Source organism: Melozone crissalis, unplaced genomic scaffold, assembly GCF_028551555.1.
Source record: "Melozone crissalis strain CALT ecotype California unplaced genomic scaffold, PUWL_Pcris_2 ptg000032l_1, whole genome shotgun sequence".
NCBI classification, from domain to species: Eukaryota; Metazoa; Chordata; class Aves; order Passeriformes; family Passerellidae; genus Melozone; species Melozone crissalis.
The window spans coordinates 6,198,362-6,222,564 of NW_026535810.1; the positions used below are offsets into that span (position 1 = coordinate 6,198,362).

The 24,203-nt window shown below is 54.1% G+C and overlaps 1 protein-coding gene across 1 annotated transcript; it reads left to right on the forward strand.

The window, feature by feature from the left end:
- Positions 1-855: 855 nt before the first annotated feature.
- Positions 856-22,720, forward strand: ITGB3 (integrin subunit beta 3). The gene is made up of 15 exons (XM_054281698.1): positions 856-937; positions 5,797-5,882; positions 10,002-10,194; positions 12,060-12,312; positions 13,014-13,176; positions 14,249-14,410; positions 14,570-14,665; positions 14,831-14,920; positions 15,305-15,439; positions 16,076-16,505; positions 18,674-18,896; positions 19,167-19,267; positions 19,389-19,508; positions 20,525-20,691; positions 21,498-22,720. The coding sequence occupies exons 1-15, from the start codon at positions 880-882 to the stop codon at positions 21,564-21,566; spliced, it is 2,346 nt and encodes a 781-aa protein (XP_054137673.1). The 5' UTR covers positions 856-879; the 3' UTR covers positions 21,567-22,720.
- The last annotated feature ends 1,483 nt before the right edge of the window (positions 22,721-24,203 follow it).

Consider the following 24,203-nt stretch of genomic DNA (forward strand, 5'->3'; position numbering starts at 1 on the left):
CTCCAGCCCCTCTCTCTCTTTTGCTCCCAATGTGTATTCCAAGTGCCTCAGTTTCCCCAGCTCTGACTACAACCCTGGTATTCCACGGGAACAAGAGGTTTACAAAACACCTTTGAGAGACACCCAGAGGCAGTTCTTATGTTTCAGTGGGTGCAGTCCCTATGCAGATCCCAATCCCTGGATTTGTTCAGCACATGATCAATTCCTGAGGACACAAAAAGAAAAAACAGTACAAGCGAGAAGAAAATCAGGTCCAAATTATGTGACCCCAAGTGGAGCTTCCCTCCCTTTGAGAAGTCCAGGTTTATATCCAAACTTCTGGCTCCATCAGGTGTGCTTCCTGGCTGGGTCTCCCTCAATTCCAGCTCTGCTTTAGCCGGGATATTCCCTCTCTGGTGAGGGAGCTGAGAACACACACTTCCATAGCAGTGTGTATTTGCTCTATTTCTCCTTAAATCCTTGAACTCCAGCAGCTCAGATGGGGTTTAAAACCAGCTGCCTTTCAAGAGTTAATAAAAGGAAGGAGCGAGCAAGGTTTTGTAAGGAATTAAAGCCAGGCGGAAGAGCCTATGGGAAAGAGCCTGTTACGAGCGCCGGGGCTGCAGGTCAGCAGCGCCGAGGGAGGACTCGCTGCCAGGGTTTATGAGGTCCTTGTTTAAGCCGAGAGAGTGCAAACCTCATCAGGAGCTGGCGGCAGAGCGGGCGGGGACACTCCGGACTCCGAAGTGACGAGGCTGCAGTTTCCTCCGGCCATGTGTGTCACTCTCCCAGCCCTGTGATTCATCGCCTCAGCCGCTGAAAGCCTCCAGCGGCTCCCGAGCGCTGCCCATCGCTCCTGAGGGGCCGCTCCGAGCAGAGCCCCCAGCCCGGGGCTCAGAGATGGATCCGCGCTCCGCGAGCCTCGGCATCCTCCTGCTCTGCGCTGCCGGCACCTGGGGTAGGTTCACTCTGTCACTGTTCATAACCGTGTAGTGAAGATGTTGCCTGTTGCTTCTACGAATCCCAGGACTTTCTGCATTCCCAGGGTCTGTGATTTCACGGGAAAATCACCCGGAGGGGGAGCCGGCAGCCTGAGCTGCAGCGCGTTCCCGCATAGGAAGCACCGCTCGGGCCGGTCGGGCTTCGTTGGGTCGGGCTGGGAACTTCTCAGGGATGTTACAGGGTCAAGGCGTACATACTTTTGTGGGTTATTCTTACTGGATGTGGTAGATCTTACTGGATCTACCCACTCTGTGTTTGGCTCTGGTTACTGGTTTGTAATGCAAGGACTGGGGTGTGACTTGGGCTTCGTCCTTTGTAAACAGAAAATTCCCTTGGAGAAATCACGTCAGGTAATTCCTTCCTGTGTCAGTACATTTTAAGGGCGGGGGGGTGGGGGGGCATTTATGTCAACATTGCTGTCCTGTGTTATTTTTCTTGTGGTTTTTTTATGCTTTTCTTTAAGAAATCTGATTTTTGGCATCATATGATCTCAGGATAAATGTAGTTTGTATTTTTAAAAAGTTTTCCAATGTCAGAAGTACAAAAAAGCCTGGAAAAGCATTATCTCCTCCCCAGGTGTGTTCCTAGTCTCTAGGCCTCAAGGGAAATCTAGAAACTGCAGTATGGTGATTTATAAATTGATCACATTGTTTTCACAGCCAGACTTGGGGTTTGGGACAACATTGTTCTGTCTAAAGAATTCCAGACTTTAGTGAATTCCCAGGAACAGCCTGAGGCTCTGATCTGCTGCCGGATGGAGCTGTCATTAGTACAGGACATGGGATAACCCCTGCAAGAGTTTGAGTTTATAGAGCTGCAGTTTGGGCCTGTGCACATATCTCTGGTGCCTGTGCTCGGTTTGGGGCATCCCATTCCCAGGAAGATGCTGGCAGGAAGGGAGAGGCTTCAAAGAAGAAACACCCCCAGAATGGTAGGGTGGGGATCTGCCAAGAAAGCCCATGTCCTTATCACGTAGTCAGGGGAAAGGCTGGAGAGGATGTGGTTTGTACCTTTATCAAGTTTTCTCAAATGTCTTTATCAGGTTTTCTCTGTGCTCATTCTTGCTCAGTTTGGCAAAGGGGGAAAACAAAGCGTGGCTGCTCCTGCACCACTTGGAGGTTACTCTGGTTGCAGACTGGGACTGAGTAATTTTCTCCAGTCAGGACAGGGTGATGCTGAGCCACAGACGTCTGGGGTGTTTCAGAGACATGGAACGTCTGGGAATTTCCTTGAATTCCCTAAATTCAGTCCCAGGCTGGATGAGGTTTGGAGCAACCTGGTCTAGTGGAAGGTGGCAGGGGTGGAACTGGTTGGGCTTTAAGGTCACTTCCAATCCAAACCAGTCAGGGATTCCCTGCTTTTATCTCTCTCAGGACCACAGCTCTGCCCAGCCCCAGGTGGGTGGTTCTCATCATCATGAGCAGTTTATCTCCCATTTCCTTGTATTTCAGGACTGCTTTTTTTTCATAAACTGGAGTCTTTAGGATCAGCTCACTGTGTGAGAGCAGCTGCTATCATAATTTAAAAATGCAGGTTTTGTACTTGGGTTTATTAGTTTTTATGGCTAGGGAAAAAAGCTCCAAAGATGGAAAAAAAAAGTCACTAAAAACCACAGAATTTGTTAGTATAGGCTGTACTGGGATGGTGTTGACCTGCTCACAGCCAGGTAGTGTCCGAGTTTGGGAAGGACTCCAGCTGCAGCATCCTCCCCATCTTTCACATCCTTCACCTCCTCCACATCCTCCACTTCCGCCCATCTGTGCTTTTGTTCCCACATCCTCACAAGGTCCCTGCTCCCACAAAACTCTTCCAACACTGCATCCCTGCATCCAGCCATGCAGCCAGTGCTGGGAATGCCAAAAAAGGAACATTTCCCCATGGTGGGGGTGTGCAGTTGCCTGCTCACAGCAGGACCAGCCTCATGTTTGGAGGGTCATAACTGCCCAGGCCCTGCTCCATCCAGCCCCATGGAAATGCAGCCAAGAATGGCCCTGTACAGTGCTGGAGATTGGTTCCAAGGAAGGGAAGGGCTCTCCATCCCCAGCAAAGTGTCTTGGTCATGGAGTGTTGGACATCATAGGGACCACAGGGCTGTGTGTGTCTGGGAGCAGATCCAGACCTCCAGAGACCCTCCAGGCAAAGCCACCAGCAATGCACGGTGGCATGATGTGACATGAGACCCCAGGGCAGCCTTGGGAATGGCAGCATCCCTCCCACAGGGACCTCCCAGCTGCACCTGCACCTGATCCCGTGTGCAGCTCCCCAGCCATGGCAGTGCTCTGCCTAGGTCTGTGTCATTCCAAAATCCACCAGAAGACTGGATTTACATCCCCAGCAAAGAGAGGGGACACCAGATAAAGGACCCCTGGGCTTTGGGGTGGCAGCAGAACGAGAGGAAAGGAAACCACCAGGGTCCAGGGCCTGCACACAGGCAGGAGGTAATTTGTACCAAATGGTGAGGAGCAGCTGAGCTCAGAGGGTCCTGGAGCTCCTGGGGCTCAGGATCGGATTTCATGGCATGAGGAGGCACCCTGGGGCTCTGCCAGCAGACATAACCCTGGAATCCTCCACATGGAGTTTAGTGGAACCTGGTCTCGTTGAGACCAGGGTTAACACTGCACAGGGGAAACTGAGGCAGGGAGTGGCTGAGGAACTGGGTCAAGTCACAGGGAAAACCTGTTTGAGGAAGGATTTGGATTGATGAGTTTCATGTCCCAGAGCCCTCATGGAGGCCTTGTCAGCTCTGCCCTTCCCCAGCAAGGTGGGTGCTGGGGCAGGGCCAAGTGACTAAACCAGATAAAACCCACCATGAGGGGACAAAACCCACCCTGGCATTGAACAGGAGCCTGGACCAGGAGTGTTGCTGGTGGCACTCAGTGCTGTAACTGCCTGAGCAGAGCTGAGCAACCACAGTTATGAGCCAGCAGCTGGACATGGCCACTGCATGAGGGATGTGGGAGTGGAAAGCAGGGATACCCCTGGCTTGTGGCAGGTGGGTCCTTGGCACGTCTCCTCGTTTCTGAACGAGGGGCTGTCATATCAAAGCACCAGGGCTCCCCTGCAGACTTGGAAGCTGTTTCTGTGTTCGGGCGAGTGGCCCCGGGGTTGGCAGCCCTGAGCATTTAGTCCAGAGCACCTGGGGCTGCCAGGGCTGTCTGGGCAGTGCCTCCCTGCTTCCCCGAGGGCTGAGCTGGCTCCCAGCTGCACCGCACAGCACAAATCCATGGCACGTGCTCTGGCTGCAGCCACCGGCCCTTGGCAGGGCAGGAGGGATTTCTCATGGACACGGCAGGAGCCAGGGAGGTGGTGGTGTCATTGGTTTCAGAGAGCCCTTTGCCTTCCCTCTTCCAGCCCTGTCCACCCAAAGATCAGTGCTGCTGCTGGCACATTGCTGAGGTGCAGGAAGCACTGGAGACTAACTTGTCACTCTTCTGGGCAATGTTACATTTGAAATCTGTCCCATCCCCACATGGAGCCGAGTATTTCAGGGTATGATGAGAGCTCTGGCCGTGGGTGCTGCCCCAAAACTGGTGCTAAGCAAGGCACTTGGGCTCAGCCTTTGGTTTAGTCTGGGACAAGTGGGAGCTGCAGGTGTCAGAGGTGCGATGGGGACGCTCTGGGGCACATCCCCAAGCAGCTGCTGGTCCTTAGGACAGGCACAGCCTGGGACACCACCCTCAAATACACACACAGGTGTGAACACGTGTGTACACTCCCTGGCTACATGCCAGGAGTGCACGGTGCTGTGGTTGTGGTTCTGCTCAAAGATCTGATGATGTTGTTTCACCATTTCCTCTTTCTGCTTTGTGTTCCATTTCCTGTGGTTGTGGGACACTGCTCAGACAGCCCTGGGCAACCATGGGGGCACACAGGGCAGAGGGGAGGCCCTGGTGCCCACTGCTCCCTGCCAGCATCCCCCAGGCTCCCCAGGCTGCAGCGTGTCCCAGCCAAGTGGGTACTTGGCTCCAGTTTTCTCTGCCCAGGGAATCCTAAAGCTGCCAAGATGCTTGTGCCTGAGAGAGGAGGAGCCAAGGGTGACACCAGGCAGCGCTGTCCCCGCCACTTGTCACACCGGCCGTTGGCAGCAGGAACCGCAGGGCTGCCCACCCTGGTCTGTGGCAGAGGAGTTCCTCCTGCCCCTGGGCTCCACAGGCATTTTATGGCCTTTGGTTCTCCCCCAAAGGCTCACCAGCCTCTGACCTTCAGGACTGGTAGCAGCAGGTATCTCCCAGAGCCCCCACAGCCACTGACAGAGCCCGGGCTTTCCTGGGACATTGGTGCCAACCACCACCAGCACATTTCTGAACTTCTGCCCTTTCACTGCCCTCCTTTCCCTGGATTTGAAGCCAAGCCAAAACCAGCCACTGAGTTTAGTGTCTGCTCAAGGTGTCAACAACACCCTGGATCAAGGTGATGGGAAGAGGCAGACAGTCCCTGGCAGGGCTGTGGGTATCACTGTGTACCCTTGGGAATTCATCCTTTCCACCCCTGCTGACCCAAAGCATCTGCAGGAGTGTCAGCAAGGATACATGAACTCCCTGCCAGGGGGCTTCACTCCAACACCCATGTGATGCTGCAGGGGTGAGAGGACCTGTTGAGGAGCTGGCAGGTAGGGAATGATGCTCAGCCGTGGGCAAGATGAAGCCCAGCTCATACCAGGCTAGAGAGAGCAAGGAGACAACATCCAGGGTTTGCAGGTGGGAAAAGGGATAGAGAAGGGTCCTGGTGGGGCTCTGGCTGCTCAGAAGCTGGTGGCTGAGCACACGTGTGAGTTTGGGTTCTGTGGCCTGTAACTGCTCTGTTTTGCTGTTTCAGGGGGCAACATCTGCACCACCCGTGGGGTGAACTCCTGCAAGCAGTGCCTGGCTGTCAGCCCCCTCTGTGCCTGGTGCTCTGCTGAGGTAAGAGCTGGGGGCTAAGCAGGGCCCTGAGAAGGGCAGGGGATCTAAAGGAGGGGAGGAACCTTTGGGATAAGTATAGGTTACAGCCACAAGCTCAGCCTCCATCTGTTCCCACTGTATCTAAACAGATCCCTTGGTGGCACCTGGCTCAGAACTTCAGCTCAAGGCACTTGGTCAGAGGGCACCGCTTTCTGCCCCGCTCCAAAAATATGCCCCTTCTCTGGGTGTGTTGGTGGGAGCTACATTGAGCTGGCTGGGAAATGTTGGTGTTTCCACTAGGAATTCACTTTATCTTTCAAATAATGTACATTTAAAAACTTGGTTTACTTTTGGTTTGCTTCTTGGAAACCTGTTGTAAAGCACTGACTGAAGGAGCCTAATTCCTGGAAGGGGTGAAACAGGAAGGGGGCCTGGAAGGCTCGCAAGAAGGAACTGAAAATACTCATCAGAAGTTAAAGGCTGGGTTTTAAAACCTTTTTCATTAGAAATAAAGGAAGAAGACAAGGTACCTGTTTTTGGTTACTAAGCTGAAGTGGATGGGAGTGCTGAGCTGTGGCTCTCAAATCATCCTGTTTGGGTAGGTGAGAGCCAAGCAGCTCTGCCACGTTGCCCTCCAAAAATGCTGCCCTGGGGGTTGATCCATTGGGTAAGAGGAGGGAGTTTCCCAAGGGGATGGGAGAGGAGCCCCAGGGCAGAGCCAAGGGAGGTGATGAGGATGGGGAGAGGTGATGAAACCTTAAAGGCTTTCCTTGCTTTCTCCTTCTCTATCCTTGAAGACCCACTTCTGTCAGCTGCCGCTGTGCCCATAATGCCGCTGGGACTTGGAAAGGACCTGGGGCTGCTGGATCATGCCAGCAATTGTCTGATGCTTTGGGATCAATGCACATCCAGAGGGGAGGCCTCTGGCTTGCTGTGCCCATCAGATCTGATCCTTGGGTGTGGTGTTAATAAAGATGTTTGTGCCCATCTTATCTCCCACAAGGAGTGGCTGAGTCGTGCAGCTTGATAAGGGGCCTGGCTTCCCTCTCCATCCCCCCTCCGAGGGGAACGGGCCGGGCTCTTCCTTCCCAGCCGCTGATCCTGGGCTGCACTGGTGGCTTGACGGTGCAGAGGGAGCCGTGATGGGGTTTTTTCCTCCAGAACAGCAAAGGTTTCCAAAAAAGGAAATATTTCCAGTGCTGCTCTGAGCTGTGCTGCCGGGCAAGAGTGAGGGAGCCGTCCTGCTGCTAGACCCAGCCCCCGGAGAGCTGGCTGTGCTCTGTGCTCATCAGCTCTGCCTCCAACATCTGGACCACGTTGTCTTAATTTAGCAAATGAGGGTTTTTTCTGTGGGTTTGTTTAATTTCCCTAGGGTGGGGGAGGGTTCTGAAACTGAACCCCCCCCCCCCCCCGTTTTTAAAGGGACAGTGCCCATATTTGTGCTCCTTCTGCTCCCACTGCAGCCCTTTTCCGCTCACACTGCCTTCCCAAGGAGCCTGTGGTGATGATTTATTCCTGCTCCGTCCTGGTTTTGGGTTGGAGAAGCATTTCATTGTGGTTTCTTGTCATCACTGACCCCACCGAGCATTGATGCAGAGCAGAGTTGAGTTTTATTTATTTTTCAGAAACCTTGACCACTCTTACCAACAAATAGATGTTCTCATCTGCTTTTTTGGAAAAAGCCAGGCAAGCCGTAACACTGAGACAAATCTCTAAAATCCCTTTGGAGATTGTTGTGGCAGATCCTTCAGGGTCTCACCCACCCAAAATGTCACCCATTCTGGGTCTCTTGGAGGCTAGACTGGACCAGATTTGGATTTCAGAAAAGCTGCTGGAAGGTTTTAGCTTAATTTGTGGAGATGTCTGTGCTCTGAGCACTTCCAAGAGCTGTCCTGCAGAGAAGCTGATGCTGCATGTGGTTGTGTCCCAGATGAAATCAGAGATGCCCTGGGGAATATGCAGATCCCCACAGGCTTCCACCCTGGGAGCTCAGGGATGGAACTGGCTCTGCCAGAGCCCTGCCTGCCCCTGCCCTCACTAATCAGCTCTGGAGGCAGTGATTGGGATAAAACAATCAGATTTCCCATTCTGAAGGGAGTGTGAACAGATGTCTGCTCTGCAGTGGGACAGGGCAGGGAGAGCTGGTGAGCATCTCTGGGATGGCTGTGGGATGGCTGGGATGGGAAGGGTGCACACATCTCCCTGTAGGGAGCTGGTGCCATCAGGGCTGTGCTGACAGGGAATGGGTTTCTCATGGATGAAATCCCTGTGCTGTGAGTTTGTCACCAGCAAGCTTGGGCTGCCTCCAGGTCACTCCTAACTAGGGCTGTGCCCCAGGTTTTGCGTCAGCAAAGTGGCAGAGCCCAGGGTCAAAAACAGACTGGGGGCTGCCAGGGCCTTGTAGCCAAATGTCCCACTTTTGTGGTAGTTTTTGTTGTTGGGGAGGCTCCTGTAAGTCTTCAGTCAATCACTATATTTAGGACTCCAAAGAAAGGGGAAGGATGCAGCCCTGGGGTTAAACAGTTTCTCCATGGAAATCTCACAGCAGGATTGATGCTGCTAATCCCATAAGGTGCCATGAGACCTCTGAGCTCCTGGCAGCTCCTTACGATCCCCAGGTATCTCTGAGCACCATGGTTAAAACCCACCTGCCCAGCATGATTTTCGCCCACATATTTTTCCAGTGATTTCCCTGACTGGGACAGGAGTGTACATGACGATTGATGGGATCTGGGGTGAACCAGCCACCCCTTCCCACAGCAGGGAGCCCTGTGGAGTAAGCCTATGGCTGGCTGGGTGGCTGGGTGGGTGTGAGGGAGCTGATTTGCAGGGATGACTCGTCCTCCTCTCTGCCAGCACACTGCCCAGGGTAGGAACACGCCTGCTGATGTATTTTTTGGCTGTTGCTTGGCCACAGTTTGCAGAGGGCTGTGGGCCAGCCAGGGCCTCCTGACACCATTTGTGTTTTCCTACTCGTTTGCATAAAACATACAAATTCATCCCTGGGTTCAACCAGCCTGAACCCAGTTCAGGGCAGTTGATAACCTGCATGGGAACTTGTCTAGCACTAGAAAGCTCAGCAGTGGATTCCAGCATTCCAGGAGCAGGGAGGGCACTGAACCAGCCCCACCAGGACTTGTGCCACCTCCCTTTGCTGCAGGAAGAGGCTGTGGTGGTGCTCTGCTGGAAGACTCTAATACAGAAAGATTTGGGCTGAGGGAGGGAGATAAAGAATCCCTTTGGAGGGGAGGGTGGGTGCTCCCTGAGCAGGAACATGAGGCAGCAGATCACAGCAGTGTTGGGCTGGGAGATAAATTCTTCCTATATTTGTCTTCATACGCAACCAAAGGAGTAGGAACCCTCCTGAATGTTCTGTGATAAGGACAAGGAACCAGAAGCTTTCTAGGAAAGGAGGGACAAGGCTGGAGCTCACCATGACTCCACACTTTGTGCTTCCTACCCCTGACAGGCCCTTCAAGGCTTCTCCCGCAGCCCCAGTGCCTTTGGACTCTTTCTCTCCTTTTTTGGTGCTCCCTTCCCCAGTCGGCTCCATCCATTAGGAAGCTGGAGAGCTGGAGATAAGTCTGATCCACTTCCAGACAGGAACTGAGCACTGCCCTGTGCAATGAGCTCGCCCACAGTGGACACACTTCTTGCTCATGGCAGGATTTCTAAGGGCCCATGTTGGAAAAATGGGGGGAAAGGTGATTTGTCTTTTTTCAAAGTAATAAATAATTTTAAAAGTCCCACACTGCCTCTACCCAGCTTGCCGTGTTCACATCCTGCCACACCCTCCTCTAGCCATCCCAGAGAGACAGGATTTCCTTTAAGCTCTGCCAAAACCCAGACCTAAGGCTCCAGCTGCTAGGAGTCAGGAGCAGGTTGGCAGGGCTGTGTTATCCATCATTCCCTGGCAAGGGCTGATGGGCTCCTGCAGGAGCTGCTCCTGCAGGAGTTGCTGATCCCAAATCCCGTCTGTCTGCTGCCTTCCTCAGGCAAGAGACCATGTGCCCCAAGAAGCCTTTGATCCTTTTCTGGAGTTAGGTGTGACAAAGCAGGGGTTCTCCAGGGAAAAGGTGGGGCCTTTCTCCTACTCTCAGCAGAGTCCTGGGAGGCTCCTGATGTGTCCCTGCCCTGCAGGTCTGGGCACAGTCGAGCCCTCGCTGCGACCTGCACGCCAACCTCCTGCACCACGGCTGCAGCCAGGAGCACATCGAGTTCCCCAGCAGCAGCGTCACCATCCTGGAGGCCCGGCCCCTCAGCAACAAGGGCTCGGGGGGCTCTGCCACCACCCAGATGAGCCCCCAGAGGATACAGCTGAACCTGCGGCCAGGTAAGAGCCCCCAGACTGCTGCAGGAAGGGGGACATGCAGTGGGAATAACCCAAAGGGCTCAGGCACCGAGTGAGCCATCACTCTGCCTCACTGGCCGGGGTGGCCTCATGTCCTTCAGGGCCAAGGCCAGGATGCCAGCAGCACAGAATCCTCCAGAACATCTCTGGTGGGCAGCTGAGCTCTCTGATAGCTGTGTTTGTTCTCCTGCCTCAGTCCTGAGGTATTTGAGGGGCAGGATAGGATGTGACTTAAACAATGGGGTATTTCATAAAGCTGTTCAGACCTGAGGCACTGCTGCTGTGCTCAGAATGCCTGAGTGGAAGTCAGCTCATATCTAACAAGCCGTGGAGCTGCCACCAGATCCCTGTAATATCCCAGGCTCTGCTCTGCTCAGCCAGGCAGGCTGGAGCCAATTAACTGCTCTGGTCCTTTGCCAGCATCCAGGAGTTTCAAGGATGCCAGGCAGGAGACAAAACTATAGGGCACATGGCCTCTGTGCACATCCCTGGAGTCCTGCCCCATTGGAAGGACAGCAGGCAGAGGAATCCCCACACAATCAGGACATGGAGCTTCTAAGTGCCCTTGTTCTCTAGTTCTAGAGGTTGTTGTCAGGAAGAAGGTGAGTATGCTGCTCTGAGTGCTGTAAATCCCTGTTCCTTGGAATAAAGAGGAGAAACCCCCAGCTTGATACCATCTCTGCTGAACCAAGAAGGTTTGGCATAAGTCATCTGCCTTGACTCATGAACCAATACCAAATCACAAAGGGTACAAGCAGGACAGGTCACAGCTCATGTTCCACAAGCTCACAATCCTCATGGTTTTAGCTCAATGAGGACAAACAGCTGCTTCCTAAGCACAAAAATGGGACCCCTGGCTCCCAGCACAGCTGGAGAGGGGATGGAGCTTTTCGAGCTGTCATAAATTTTGAAACTTTCTTCATCCTGAAAGAACATGGCATGCAGATTTAGACAGAAATGTGAAAACAATAATAATTTAAGCTCAGTTAAGGCCTTTTCTTCTCAACATGTGAGGTGTTCTGACAAGGCTGCAGCTGTGCCCTGGGTTATGTTTCAAAGAAACCATTTCAAAGATCAGAAGAAAGGACCTGTGTCTCTTAAAAAGGGAGAAAGAAAAAGTCAACCCTAAGTGTTTTCAGCTTTTTTTTTAATATGTGCAAAAGTCATCAAAACTGGGATGTTTCCCAGAGGTTATTTCTAAGGAGGTTTTTGTTTCAATGGAAAATGTTTCACCAAAATTTTCTCAGAAGGGGCTGGGAGAGCCAAGAGGAGAGGAAAGGAACGGGGATGGGGGAGGGAGCAGAAAATGACCAGATTCCTTGCAAGCTCAGAGAAGTCCGAAGAAGTCTTGCAGCCTGCCTTGTGATCCCTGTAAGACCTGCTGCCCATACACTGGGGGTTTCCCTCGCTCCATCCAGCTGTTCCTGTAGGATATCTTGAGAGGTCAACCCTGGACAGGAAAATCTGCTCATGTCCCAGCACTGAGAGTTTAGGAGAACAGGAGACATAACCCCCATCTGCCATAGAATTCCAGAACAGTTTTGGGATTGGAAGGAACCTTGAAGACGATGCTGTTCCACTTCCTGCCATGGGCAGGGACACTTTCCACTATCCCAGGTTGCTCCAAGTTCAATCCAACCTGGCCTTGGACACTTCCAGGGGGTACACAGCGCATCTCCTATGCAAGCACCTGACTAAGGGCTTTGCCCCTCTGTCTAAGGGTAATATTCTCCTCCTAAAAGCTTTAACCATCCCCTTGGGTTCCTGCTGATCCCTCCCCCCTAATCCTGTGGTGAGCCCCCCTGCCAGGAGACGGGATCTCACTCTACTGCCCTGTCACTTTGCAGATGACTCCCAGGTCTTTCACGTGCAAGTGCGTCAAGTGGAAGATTACCCTGTCGACATCTACTACCTCATGGACCTGTCTAACTCAATGAAGGATGATCTGAGGAACATCCAGAACCTGGGCACAAAACTGGCCAGTGAGATGCGTAAGCTCACCAGCAACCTACGCATCGGCTTCGGGGCCTTTGTGGACAAACCCATTTCCCCCTACATGTACATATCTCCTCCAGAAGCCATCAAGAACCCTTGCTATGAGTAAGTCCAGGTTGAGGGAGTCCTGTAAGGGCCAGAAGTTGATGGGACACCACTACAATGTGGCTGGAAATCCACATGAGTTGGTGAAGAACTCATAGAAAGGACCTGTGTTTGAGAGGTTCTTGAAAGGTTGTCTCCCAAGGGAAGGACAACAGGCTGGAAAAGGGAAAGAGTGTGAGGAAGAAGGAATGGCAGAGGTATTAGGAACTGAACTCATCCCCATTCCCTGTTCCTCTGTGCTACTAGGACGGGGGTAGGCAGAGAAGTGACGTTGAGCCTGGGAGGAGAAGAGGGGAGTGGAGAAAGTGGGTGCCTGATTCTGGACAGTGTTTAAACCTCGGTGCAATCTGTGTTCTGCTGACACAGGGAGGAGGAGCAGGTCTAAATTAGAAATATCATTATCAAGAGAAAGCTCTTGAGGGAAAAAATTTGCATCATGTTCTCAAAAGAAATGTTGAGGCTGGAAGAAAATTACTCCTAAAAATCCCAGCAGGACTGAGGCTGGGAGCTGACCTGAGCCCAGCATCCCTACAACATCAATTTTATTTAAAAGGTCCTTCACCAGCCTCAGGCTCCTGGGGAGCATTGGGTCCCTCCAGCACATCCTGGGCAGGACCATGGGATGTGGGATGGCTGTAGGGCAGGGATGGGAGCTGGAAGAGCCCAATGAGCCCTGTGCCCTGAGCGCTCTCCTCCTACAGGATCGGGGAAACCTGCCTGCCCATGTTTGGGTACAAACACGTCCTGTCGCTCACGGATGAGGTGACTCGCTTCAACGAGGAGGTGCGGAAGCAGAGTGTCTCCCGGAACCGCGATGCTCCTGAGGGCGGCTTCGATGCCATCATCCAGGCCACCGTGTGCGATGTAAGGGGCAGGAAGGCCTGGCTGGCGTCAGGACAGGGTTGGCAGGGTTGGCAGGGACCAATCAATTCTTCCCAGACATGATCATAAGCCTTGTTGAGTTGTTGGAAGACACCTTTGGCTGGCTGGATGTTGCAGCTGGGCGCTGAAACAAACCCAGGCTTGTAGAAACTCAGTTTACCTCAGGCGGAAGGGCTTCAGGCTAAGGTGAAGAGGAAAAGGAGATGGATTCTGTTGGAGGATTTAATCCAGAGTTTTATTCCATGGTCACAGACATCTGAATCTTGGTAACAGCTCCAACAGAATGCTGAACACATGGTCCTGGCTCAATTTAAGCCCAGGGACAGAGGGAGGGGAAGGGACAAGTGAGCACCAACCAGGTGGGAGGAGGAGGGTCTCAGGGGACGAGGGACACATAGACAGGCCAATGACCCCAGGCCTGAAGGGCATCCTTTGAACCTGACCAACCACACGATGGCCTTGCTGGAATGCTAAAACTGATTGACAGCCCAGCAGGGGGCAAGGGGGAAGGGGAAGAGAGGTATTGCCACACCTGGGAAGGGACTGGGGAGTCTAAAACAGGAAATTGCAACACACTGCAACTGATGTGTGACTGATTTCTGGAGAAGGTGAACATTCAAGTGAGACATTTCCAGCCCAATAGTCAAGGGAAGAGGAGGACTCTCATGAGATCATGTTAGGGGAGAGGAGCAGAGCAGGTGCTCGAGAACAATCCCCTGTCAGCCCTGCAGTGACCAGTCCAGAAAGGACAACACTTCCTGTGCCTTCACCTTGCTTTTGCTGGAGATCTTGCATCCCTGAGTCATTAACCATGGTGATAAACACTCTAACCAATTAAACTCATCTTTCACCTACAAGCAGCCCATGCCCCCCTTCCAGACTCCACACTCCCACAGCACTTCCCTGCGAGAGCAATTGCCTTGGTTTCCGTGCAGAGGTTGGTTTCTACAGCCAAGCCGTCACCCCCTGGCACAAAGGCAGCAGTGGGGTGTTGGCACACGGGGCTGCCCTCAGCTTGCGCTGACACATGACTGGGAGCTGCCTTTCACTGCAGGAAAAAATTGGCTGGAGGAATGATGCTTCCCATCTGCTCGTCTTCACCACGGACGCCAAGACCCACATCGCGCTGGACGGGCGGCTGGCTGGCATCGTGCAGCCCAATGATGCCCAGTGCCACATCGACAAGGATAATTTCTACTCTGCCACCACCACACTGGTAAAGCCTGACCCAGGCATGGGGTTGTGGAGCCCCAACAGAGCACCTGTTGGGTCCCCATGGGATGGGAAAGGTGTTTCAGCCGTGGTTGGAGAGCATGATGGGGACCAAGGTGGGAGGGTGTACATGTTCCTAGGCTATAGCTCTCCTCTTCCCCAGGACTATCCCTCTCTGGGCCTGATGACTGAGAAACTCTCACAGAAGAACATCAATTTGATCTTTGCTGTGACAGATACAGTTGTTGGCCTCTACCAGGTACCAGCTGCAAAGCCACCCTCCTGGGGGTCTGGTGGGCCATGGGTGGCTGAACATGGCTTGGTGGTCTGTCCTATCAAAGCTCCCATGTTCCTGGACAGGGTTTCACCCAGTCATGGCACATTTACCCATAACAAACAGACCTTGTTTATGATACTCCTACAGAACTACAGCGAGCTGATCCCAGGCACAACCGTGGGCACCTTGTCCAGAGACTCCAGCAACGTCCTGCAGCTCATAGTGGACTCCTATGGGGTGAGTGTGCAGTGTGATGGCCCCATAACAGCACTCTTCATAACAAAACAGCCACAGCTTCCCACTGCCAACAACCCACGGATTTGTCAGCTCCCCCAGTCCCAAGCATCCTCCTTGGAACAGCTGTGAGCATCTGCCTCCACCCCTGTGTGCAGGCACCCCGAGGGTGAGATCACTATGTTCACTGCCTGCCCTTTCCTGTCTTGAAGACTTTTCCCCGTAGAGAATGACACAGCTGAGGCTTGAGAAAGACTTGGGGCACTTGGCTCCTTTCCCATGTGCATGGGAGCATCACTGTGGTGCTGGGGGCAGGGGAGGACCCCACCAGGGCTAAGCCCTGCCCAGCCTGTGCTGTGTCTTCATCAGTCCTCTCTCCTTCCCTAGAAAATCCGCTCCAAAGTGGAGCTGGAGGTGCGTGACCTCCCTGAAGAGCTGTCCCTGACCTTCAATGCCACCTGCCTCAACGACGAGGTCATCCCTGGGCTCAAGTCCTGCATGGGGCTCAAGATCGGGGACACGGTGAGGATCCCCCTCATGGGCTTGGCTTTTCTCCCCTCTATGTAGCAGCACTGCCAGGTCATCTGTTGCTCTGCACCAGCACCATCCCACGACCTCCCAGGTGACACGGACCCTGGAATCTCAGCACTAGAGAGAGAGAGAGGTCCAGCAGGGTGGGTGCAAGGAGGAGAATGCTTTTTTGAATCTGCTGGATGCAAACTCTGTGATCTCTCTAGCTCAGCCTGGGCTGCTGCCCACAGGGCATGGAAACATGGAATCATTTGGGTTGGAAAAGCCCTCTAAGACCATCAAGTCCAACCACTAACTGATCTCTGACAGGTCCACCACTAAACCATGTCCCTGAGCACCATATCTACAGGTTTTTGAATACTTCCAGGGACAGTGATTCTACTTTTTCCCTGGGCAGCCGGTGCCAGAGCCTGACAAACCTCTCAGTGAAGAAATTTTTCCTAATATTGAACCTAAAATTTTCCTGGTTGCTGTGGCAAGCACATTATCTAGCCCACATTGTGCTGGGACAGCTTTGATAAACTTTGATGAGCCCAAAGAGACCTGGTGGCTCCCATTTCTGAGCTCCTTAAGCTGGGGCATGGACCGGAGCAGGTACTGACATCCAGACACGCCTTTGCCCTCCAGGTGAGCTTCAGCATCGAGGCCAAAGTGCGGGGCTGCCCCCAGGAGCAGCAGAAATCCTTCACCATCAAACCTGTGGGCTTCAAGGACAGCCTGACGGTGCTGGTGAACTTCGACTGCGAGTGCTCCTGTGAGAGCCTCGCCGAGAGCAGCAGCCCCTCCTGCAGCCATGGCAATGGCACTCTGGAGTGCGGCGTGTGCCGCTGCAACGCCGGGCGCCTGGGCTCGCACTGCGAGTGCTCCGAGGAGGAGTACAACCCCTCCCAGCAGGACAACTGCAGCCCCCGGCCGGGCCAGCCCCTGTGCAGCCAGCGCGGCGAGTGCATCTGCGGGCAGTGCGTGTGCCACAGCAGCGACTTCGGGAAGGTGACGGGCAAGTACTGCGAGTGCGACGACTTTTCCTGCGTTCGCTTCAAGGGCCAGATGTGCTCGGGTGAGTGCTGGGCTTGGGGCTGTTTAGGCTGCCTGAGATCCTGGGCAAGGGGGATGCCAGTCATTTTGGGGCTTGTCCTGTGAGTTGTCCCCACCTCTGACTTGTTCAGCCATGAATCTCCCTGCACCAGCCCTGGTCTGAAGTTATGCAAGGGGAATTATTACCTTTCTGGCCACTGATATCACCTCCTGTGCCTGAGAGCGGGGAGTGGGGATGGGCTAGAAGGTTAAAAAGGAGGCCTGGTGGGGACCAAGCGAAGCAGCTCTGGGGTGTACAGAGCAGGGACCTTGCTTGAACCATACAGCTCAAGCACATCAGAAGTGCTGCTCTGCAGGAGGAAACCCTAGGGTGGAGGGGGAAGGGTGGGGAGAGGTGGGTTTTATCATCCACCCAGTTCTGGGAGACTTCATATTGGCAAAAGTGGGGGAAGTAAATCTTCCTTCCTTGCTGGTCTTACAACATCTCCCCTCCTTAATATTCATCTCTGCCACATGCTCCCACACTCCCCCTCTCCAGTTCAGCTGCTCTCAGTGCTGGAAAGAGAGGACCAGGTCCTTGGGTTCTCTGGTTCTTCTCCCAGTGAAGAAGCCCTCCCGCAGAAACCCCATCCCAACAGCAGTTCCAAATGTCCTGATATGCCAGGGCCTCTTACCCACCAGGAACCTTCATTTAAGGTTCCTTCCGCCCACATCTCCAGTAAACACTGAAGGTCTGAGTGAATTGCAGTGCTCTGCTCATCTCATGCATTTAAGGGATGTGAGAGAGATGACAGTGCATAGGAATGAGGCATGAAACTGTGGCACATCGTCTCCAGGAGCAGAGCACCCCAAAACTGATTTAAGTGGGGAATGGGAGAGGGGTAGCCACTCCCATTCCTAGCCCTAGCCTCCCTCTGTAAGCCCAGGATAGGTGACTACTAACAGAATGCCAGAAAAAGACATCACTTCCCTGCTGAAATCCCGAAAATCCCCAGGAAAACATCAGTGGCCAAAGCTGATTCCACTCCTGGAGCCCAGCCTGGATGAGGTGAAACCTGGGGCCGGATGACACTTGATTCTTGTTCCCTGATGTCCCCAAATTGAGTTTTTGAGATCCCACCTGCCCCTCAGGCCAACTTCATGGCTCACACTGCCTCTGTGCTGCTCAGACTGATCCTTTATCTTAACAGTCTGCTGATAAAGGAGGTGGAAATGCTGGGTGTCCCCCACCCTGAGTAGTCAGTGTCCTCAAGGAGCCTGTTCCTGTTTGAACAGGGGCTGCAGGTCCCCAGGGTGGATGAAGGGCAGTGATGAAGAGCTGCTCCTGGCCAGGGTGGGCTGTTAATTAACCTGAACTCTCTGACCCTGTTGAGCCACTTCTCCCCAGCCTACCCATCTGTTTCCATGCCTTGTCACCCAGCATGGCTCTATTTTCCTGTGACTCACCCCTAGTTCCTCATTAATGGGGTTATACATTTATTTCACATGCCAGTGCCTCCAAGGGCATGGCTGGGACAGTGCCCAGCCGATCCCCTGCCGGGAGCAGCATTCCCAATGTGTCCCTCCCACTGTGCTCAGGGCTCAGGACAGGTCAGCGCCTGCAGGTCCACAGGGTTTCCACCACTTGCTGTGTCTGGCCTTTGAGCTGGAATAAACCACAATCCAAATAGCTCCAGGGTTTGGCAGGATTTGAGCATGCCTGTCTGTCTGTCTGACTAAACCAGTCTCAGCGAACGTGTGTTGGGCTTTTCCCAGCAGTCAGCTTTCCCTGTCTGGTCCAGGCCTGAGAAAGGAGTCAGACTTGGGGGCTTTGACCAGATGTCCTGATTCAATCTGAAATGCAAAGCCACAGAAAGAACTTGACTTGCTCAGAGACAGATCTGATAGAGTATCTCCAGTTGCTGCTGCCGGAGCTGGGGCAGCTCAGCCTGAAATGTGGGAGTTCTTGCTTGGGTGGGATAAGAGGAGTGTTTGGCACATGGTGAAGATCTGGGTTTGGTGTGAGCTTCTCACACCTTGCACTCTCCCAATCCCAAGGACAGTGCAAAGGAATTGTCCCAGGTGGCTGGTCTGCCTTGCAGTGCCCACAGAGGATGAGTTGCACCTCTGGGTCATAGGCATCCATATGGGGAATTGCTAACAGGCTCTGTGGAGATACTTAGAGTTCTGATGCCTTTTGGTTGTCCCCAGGCCATGGGCAGTGCAGCTGTGGGGACTGTGTGTGCAACTCAGACTGGACAGGAGACTACTGCAACTGCACCACGCGCACCGACACCTGCATGTCCAGCAATGGGCTGGTGTGCAGCGGCCACGGCTCCTGCGTGTGCGGCCGCTGCGAGTGCACCCAGCCCGGCTCCTACGGAGACACCTGCGAGAAGTGCCCCACCTGCCCAGACGCCTGCACCATCAAAAAGTGAGAAAGGGCAGAGGACTGGGACAGGTCATACCTCAGTGTGGGCTGGCAGAGAGCTGGGATAGGTCATATGCAGTGGAATGCAGGGGAGCTGGCAGAGAGCTGAGAAGGGTCATATCCCATCATGGAGCACTGGTGGCAGGAGCTCTCACTATCTGCAGCCCAGTAGGGTTGGGACTCCTGTGATTTCCACAGTCTGAAACTGAAAGGTGTGACAGTTGCCTGAGGAAAGCCTGGAAAAGCTCATGGTACCTCCCTCCTCTTCCACAGGGATTGTGTGGAATGCAAGAAGTTTGAGCGGGGAAAGCTGGCGGAGCAGCAGTCCTGCAGCCGCATGTGCCGTGACGAGATTGAGACGGTGCAGGAACTGAGTAAGAGGAGACCCAACCCCCTTCCTAATATGTGGAAACCCAGGGGGCTGCATATGCCACATACTTTCCCTGTGTGTATGCACCCCTCAGCATGGGGACTCTGAGCATCTCCCTCTGGCAGGTGACAGGGGCAAGGATGCTGTGAACTGCACCTATAAGGATGAAAATGACTGTGTGATGAGGTTCCAGTACTACGAGGACTCCAGTGGCAAGTCCATCCTCTATGTCATCGAGGAGCCTGGTAAGACCCAGCTGCCATGCTTAGGCTGGGGACTGCAGAATGTACTCTGCTGGGTTTCTGTGCTGACTGGGGGCAGGTGGGGGTGGATGTTGCATTCCCTTTGTACCTCCCACTCCAGCCAGGCTCATGGGGCACCACGGCTGGGGGCTGAGAGGGATTAAAGAACTTCTTTGTCCCCTGCTCCGTGCCAGCAGGCCATGATTTCCTGCCTCTCAGGTATCACATTTCCTAAGTTATTTCATCCCCTCATTGAAACCAAGGATGGGGGTTCAACCTTCCCACCGCCCTCATCCTGTGTTTGACTTTGTGGGGGTGATTTTTCTTGGGAAGCAGATAGGAGGCTCCCATCAGCAGCCCTGGGGTCTCCACTGACCTCAGCTGAGCCTGGGGCTGTGTGGCTGCAGATCCTTCAGAAGCAGGACCAGGAAGGCAGCCACCACCTCTCATTGCAGCTGTCTGCCATGGGCAGGGTACAGCCCACACTTCCCAGCCCCACAGCCAGATGGGAGAGGAGAGGAGGAGAGGCAGGGCGAAGGCTGGAGTGGCCATATGGCCTAGGGCACTGTGCAGGGGGAGCAGGAGCTGCAGAGTCTCACACGGATCTCCCTGCCCCTATTTGCCAATTCAGTGTTGGCACACAGCCAGAGGCTGGGGAGGGTGTCAGTGGGCTGGTGGTTTGGGGCAAACTTCACAAGCACAAGGACTTGGTCTCTGGTGTCATCCCCCACTGCAGGTGGGACCTGTGATGCCCCTGATCTAGCTCCAGGCTTGGGTGCAGACCCCCACCCCACAGACAGGTACTCGAGTGCTTGGGCACAGATGCCCCATGGATGGGATACTCCTTCACAGAGCCTGCTGTGCTCAGGGTAGAGGCTCCTGCTTGCTGGCAGAGGAGGATGATGCCCTCCTGAGACCAAAGGAGCTCCATGTACACATGGCCAGGTAGACCCAGAGCTGCTTTAAGTTGCCCTGGGGGTGCTGAGCTCCCCTAAACCCTACCCTCCCCTCTGCTCCAGACTGTCCAAAGGGGCCAGACGTCCTGGTGGTCCTGCTCTCAGTGACAGGTGCCATCCTGCTCATTGGCCTTGCTGCTCTGCTCATCTGGAAGCTCCTCATCACCATCCATGACCGCCGTGAGTTCGCCCATTTCGAGGAGGAGAAGGCCAGGGCCAAGTGGGACACGGTGAGGAGCAGTGCATTGGGTGTGCTGGGCTGGAGTCCCAAAACCCCACAGCCTCTGCCTTGAGGGATCCAGATCCCAGTGCTCCTGGCATGGGAGCCCAGCTGTTGTCTGTTGTCCCATGACATGGTCCTTAAGGGCCAGCTTGCCCCATTCCTCTCCAAAGCCTGGGATAGTGTCCCAGACAGGACTCAAGGTGACACTGCCAGCCAGGACACCCCTTCCCTGTGGTCCCAGGGGCTGTGCACAGGTGATAGGAGATGTCCTAGGTTATTTTCACCCCTCCAGCATATCCAAAGCACTTGTCAGCAACATGACCCCCTTACTCACTGCTCACAGCAGTGTTTCCATCCCATGAGTGAGGCAGGAGGTCCCTCCTGCCACAAGATGCTGGAAAGCACTGAGGAACCCCGAGCACAAGGGAGGGGGCTGGGACAGCACTGATACCTGTCCCCCACCTCTCCTCCATCTCCTAACCCCTCACAAAGTGAAGGGATGGTGTGGGATGGGATGGGATGGGATGGGATGGGATGGGATGGGATGGGATGGGATGGGAGGCTCTTTCAAAAGGTCTCTCTCCTCCTGAGCTCCTGCTGCTTCTCCTTTCCTCCACAGCAGCTTTTCCCTATTCTGCCCCATGAAACCTTGTGGGGAGCCATTAAACTGCTTATCCAAAGCCTTGGGTGGAGACAGGGATCCACTACTCCATGCTGAGACAGTGCCTCAGTTACCCCAGATGTTAAGCAGAACAAATGCTGATGCCAAGCACAAAGTGATGATGCTCTTTTTCATCTTCTTTCTTCCTCCAGACCCACAATCCTTTATATAAAGAGGCCACATCTACCTTCACCAACGTTACATACCGTGGGAACATGTAAGGATGCCTGTCCATCCAGCACTGGCCATGGGATCAGCTGATGATCCATGGGATCTCCTGGAACCCAGTTTACAGAAGAGCTTGTCTGTGTCTGCCTGTGTGAATGACTGTATGTGATTTAACAAGTCCCTGACTGCCTCCAACCCCTATTGTGTGTCACCCCACTGTAACTGCAGGGATGTGCTTTCCATGACAAACCTCGGTCCTTACCTCAGCAGGTCGCTCACAAAGCCACCAGCCCCCCCATACACTGAACACAGAGAAATGGGATGATCTCTGTCAGTCTGTGAACTCTTTGGTGCTCATCAGGCCACAGGCATTTCAGGAGCAACTGCTTGAATCACATGCTGAGCTGTGCTCTCCTCCACGGTGTGTGCTGGTGAAGTTCTGCCCACTTGGAGTTCCCTTCTCCGCTGGCCTCGGTCCTTCTGAGCACAGGGACCTTCTCCTTTGGGACAGGGCAGCTGCCAGCAGGCAGGAGCCATCACTGGCTTTGGGGGCTCAGGACACTGCTCGAGCAGCCCAGCATCTCCTTTCTTCTTGCAGCCATATGTCACTGGTGCTGCTGTGACCCAGGGTGGTGAAAAGCTGTGCTCCGCATAACAGTGCCCTCCCTCCAATGCATCCACAGCTCTCTCCAATGCATTCACCTGCCAATTCTGTGTGGCATCAGCTGTGCTGGTACCAGCTTCAGCCTGGCTCAGCCCCTGGGATGGTGCTGAGCTCCTCCTGCCTGCCTCCACTGTCCCCGTGCCACAGTGCACATGGATGTGCAAGCAGCTGCTTCAGGAGGGTCATGAGACCTCTCTCCCCTTACTGTGTTTTTTGATTGTGTAACTGCACCACCCCTGGACTTGTGTGTGCTCAGGGTTCCAGAAGAGCAGGCAGGGATCAGGCTATGTCCTGCTGCCTGGGGGTGTGTGTTCCTGTGGAGGAAAACAAAGAGCTGTCCCAGGAGCAGTGCTGGGCTGTAACAGTGCTGCAGCCTGGTCCCTGCCCTGCCAGAGCACATGGCTCAATTCCCCTCAATTGCCCCAAAAAGCAACAGTGACCTTGCTCCCATTGTGGGGTTGGCCCCAACGGCCCCAGCAGTGTGTTGGCTGAGCTGGTGGTGGCCCTGTGTCCCTGTTCCCTGGCTGGCCTGTCCCAGCAGTGTGGGAGCAGGGGCAGCAGTTGGTGCTGGGTGGGATTTGGGGCTGAGCCCTGGAGGGGGGCCAGGAATGGATGGGCAGCACCAGAGTGCCAGTGATTCACATGACAAAAATAAAAATGATAACAAACAAACAAAAACCAGGGAAAAAAACAAACACTACTTGGACTATTATCAGTGTGGTTCCCAGCCTGTGCCCAGGTTTCTGCCCTGAGGGCAGCCCCTGACACCCCAGCACAACTAGGGGAGCTGGTTTGAGATGAAATGGGTTGACAGATGGCAGAACCAGGGCAAACAGGGCTGTGTGGCTGCAGATCCTTCAGAAGCAGGGCCAGGAAGGCCATGGGATCCCCATGGGGGTCTCTGCTCTGTTACTGGTTCCCTCCTTAGGGTCAATAACAAGTTGGGGCACAAGATGGGCCAAAGTCCACTGCAGACTATGGTACTGGCAGCACTTCACTCCCATGGAAGAGGAGTGAACCCCAGCATGAAACATCCTGTTTGCTTGGGTCTCTGACACCCCATACATGCCCCGTGCTACCCGATGCTCCCAACCCACACTATATTCAGGCACCTTGGGCAGTGTTCAGTGTCCCCAGCTGTGCCAGGCAGGGGCTCAGTGGGTGATTCCAGCACCCAAGTGGAATCTGGGCTTGAGTGGAGTTAGGCCCATCTTGGTTTGGCCCCAGGCTGATCATTTTGCCTGCCAGTGGGCTCAGGCAAAAGCAGAGCCTGAAGAAGCAGGATGAGCTCCCCTCAGGCTGCCTGGGGCTGCTTCCACAGGAGAAGCTCCAACAATTCCACATATGCTATTCAGGCAGGAGACTTCCATTTTCCATGGAGCTGTGGAATGAGGCAAGGCCCCAGTTTATCCCAGTTCACTGCCCTTGATGCCAGGGGGCACGGCTCTTTGCAGGATCAAGCCCATGACCACGAGGAGCAGCTGTTGGGAGTCGGGAGTGACTTTTCCCCCCAAAATCTCAAGGCAGCGTCGCTGTGCCGGCCGGAGTAGAGGAGAGGGAGCAGCCGGAGGTCCCTCCTTGGGCAGGGCTTTGTGGACTTTGTGGTTGCTCTCAGCTCCCTGGGAGAAGCCATTTGGGAGCGGTAGTAGGTCCAACGGAGCGGGACGTGCGGATTCCGGGCTGCATGGAGGCTGTTGGAGCCCGGCACCACTAGATGGTGGTGTCTGTACGTGTTCGGCCCAAGCCTTGCACTTTCTGGGCTGCTGAGTGATCGTCTCCCACACTGGACAGGGACATTTGCCCCACGGAGGTTTCCAGGGCGTGGGGACACCCTGAAACCCATCCCACTAACACAGCAACACTTAAGGCCAGAATTCTTTTTACTACTACTTTAATTCCTGGAAGCGCTGAAGTGCTCTTTCCTTGGACCCCGTCAACTCCTTTTGTAAACTGTTTTCTGTTAATAAACCCCCCAAAAAAGCAAAGCACTTCCAATACAGACAGAAGATGACAAAAGGTGTGTTTT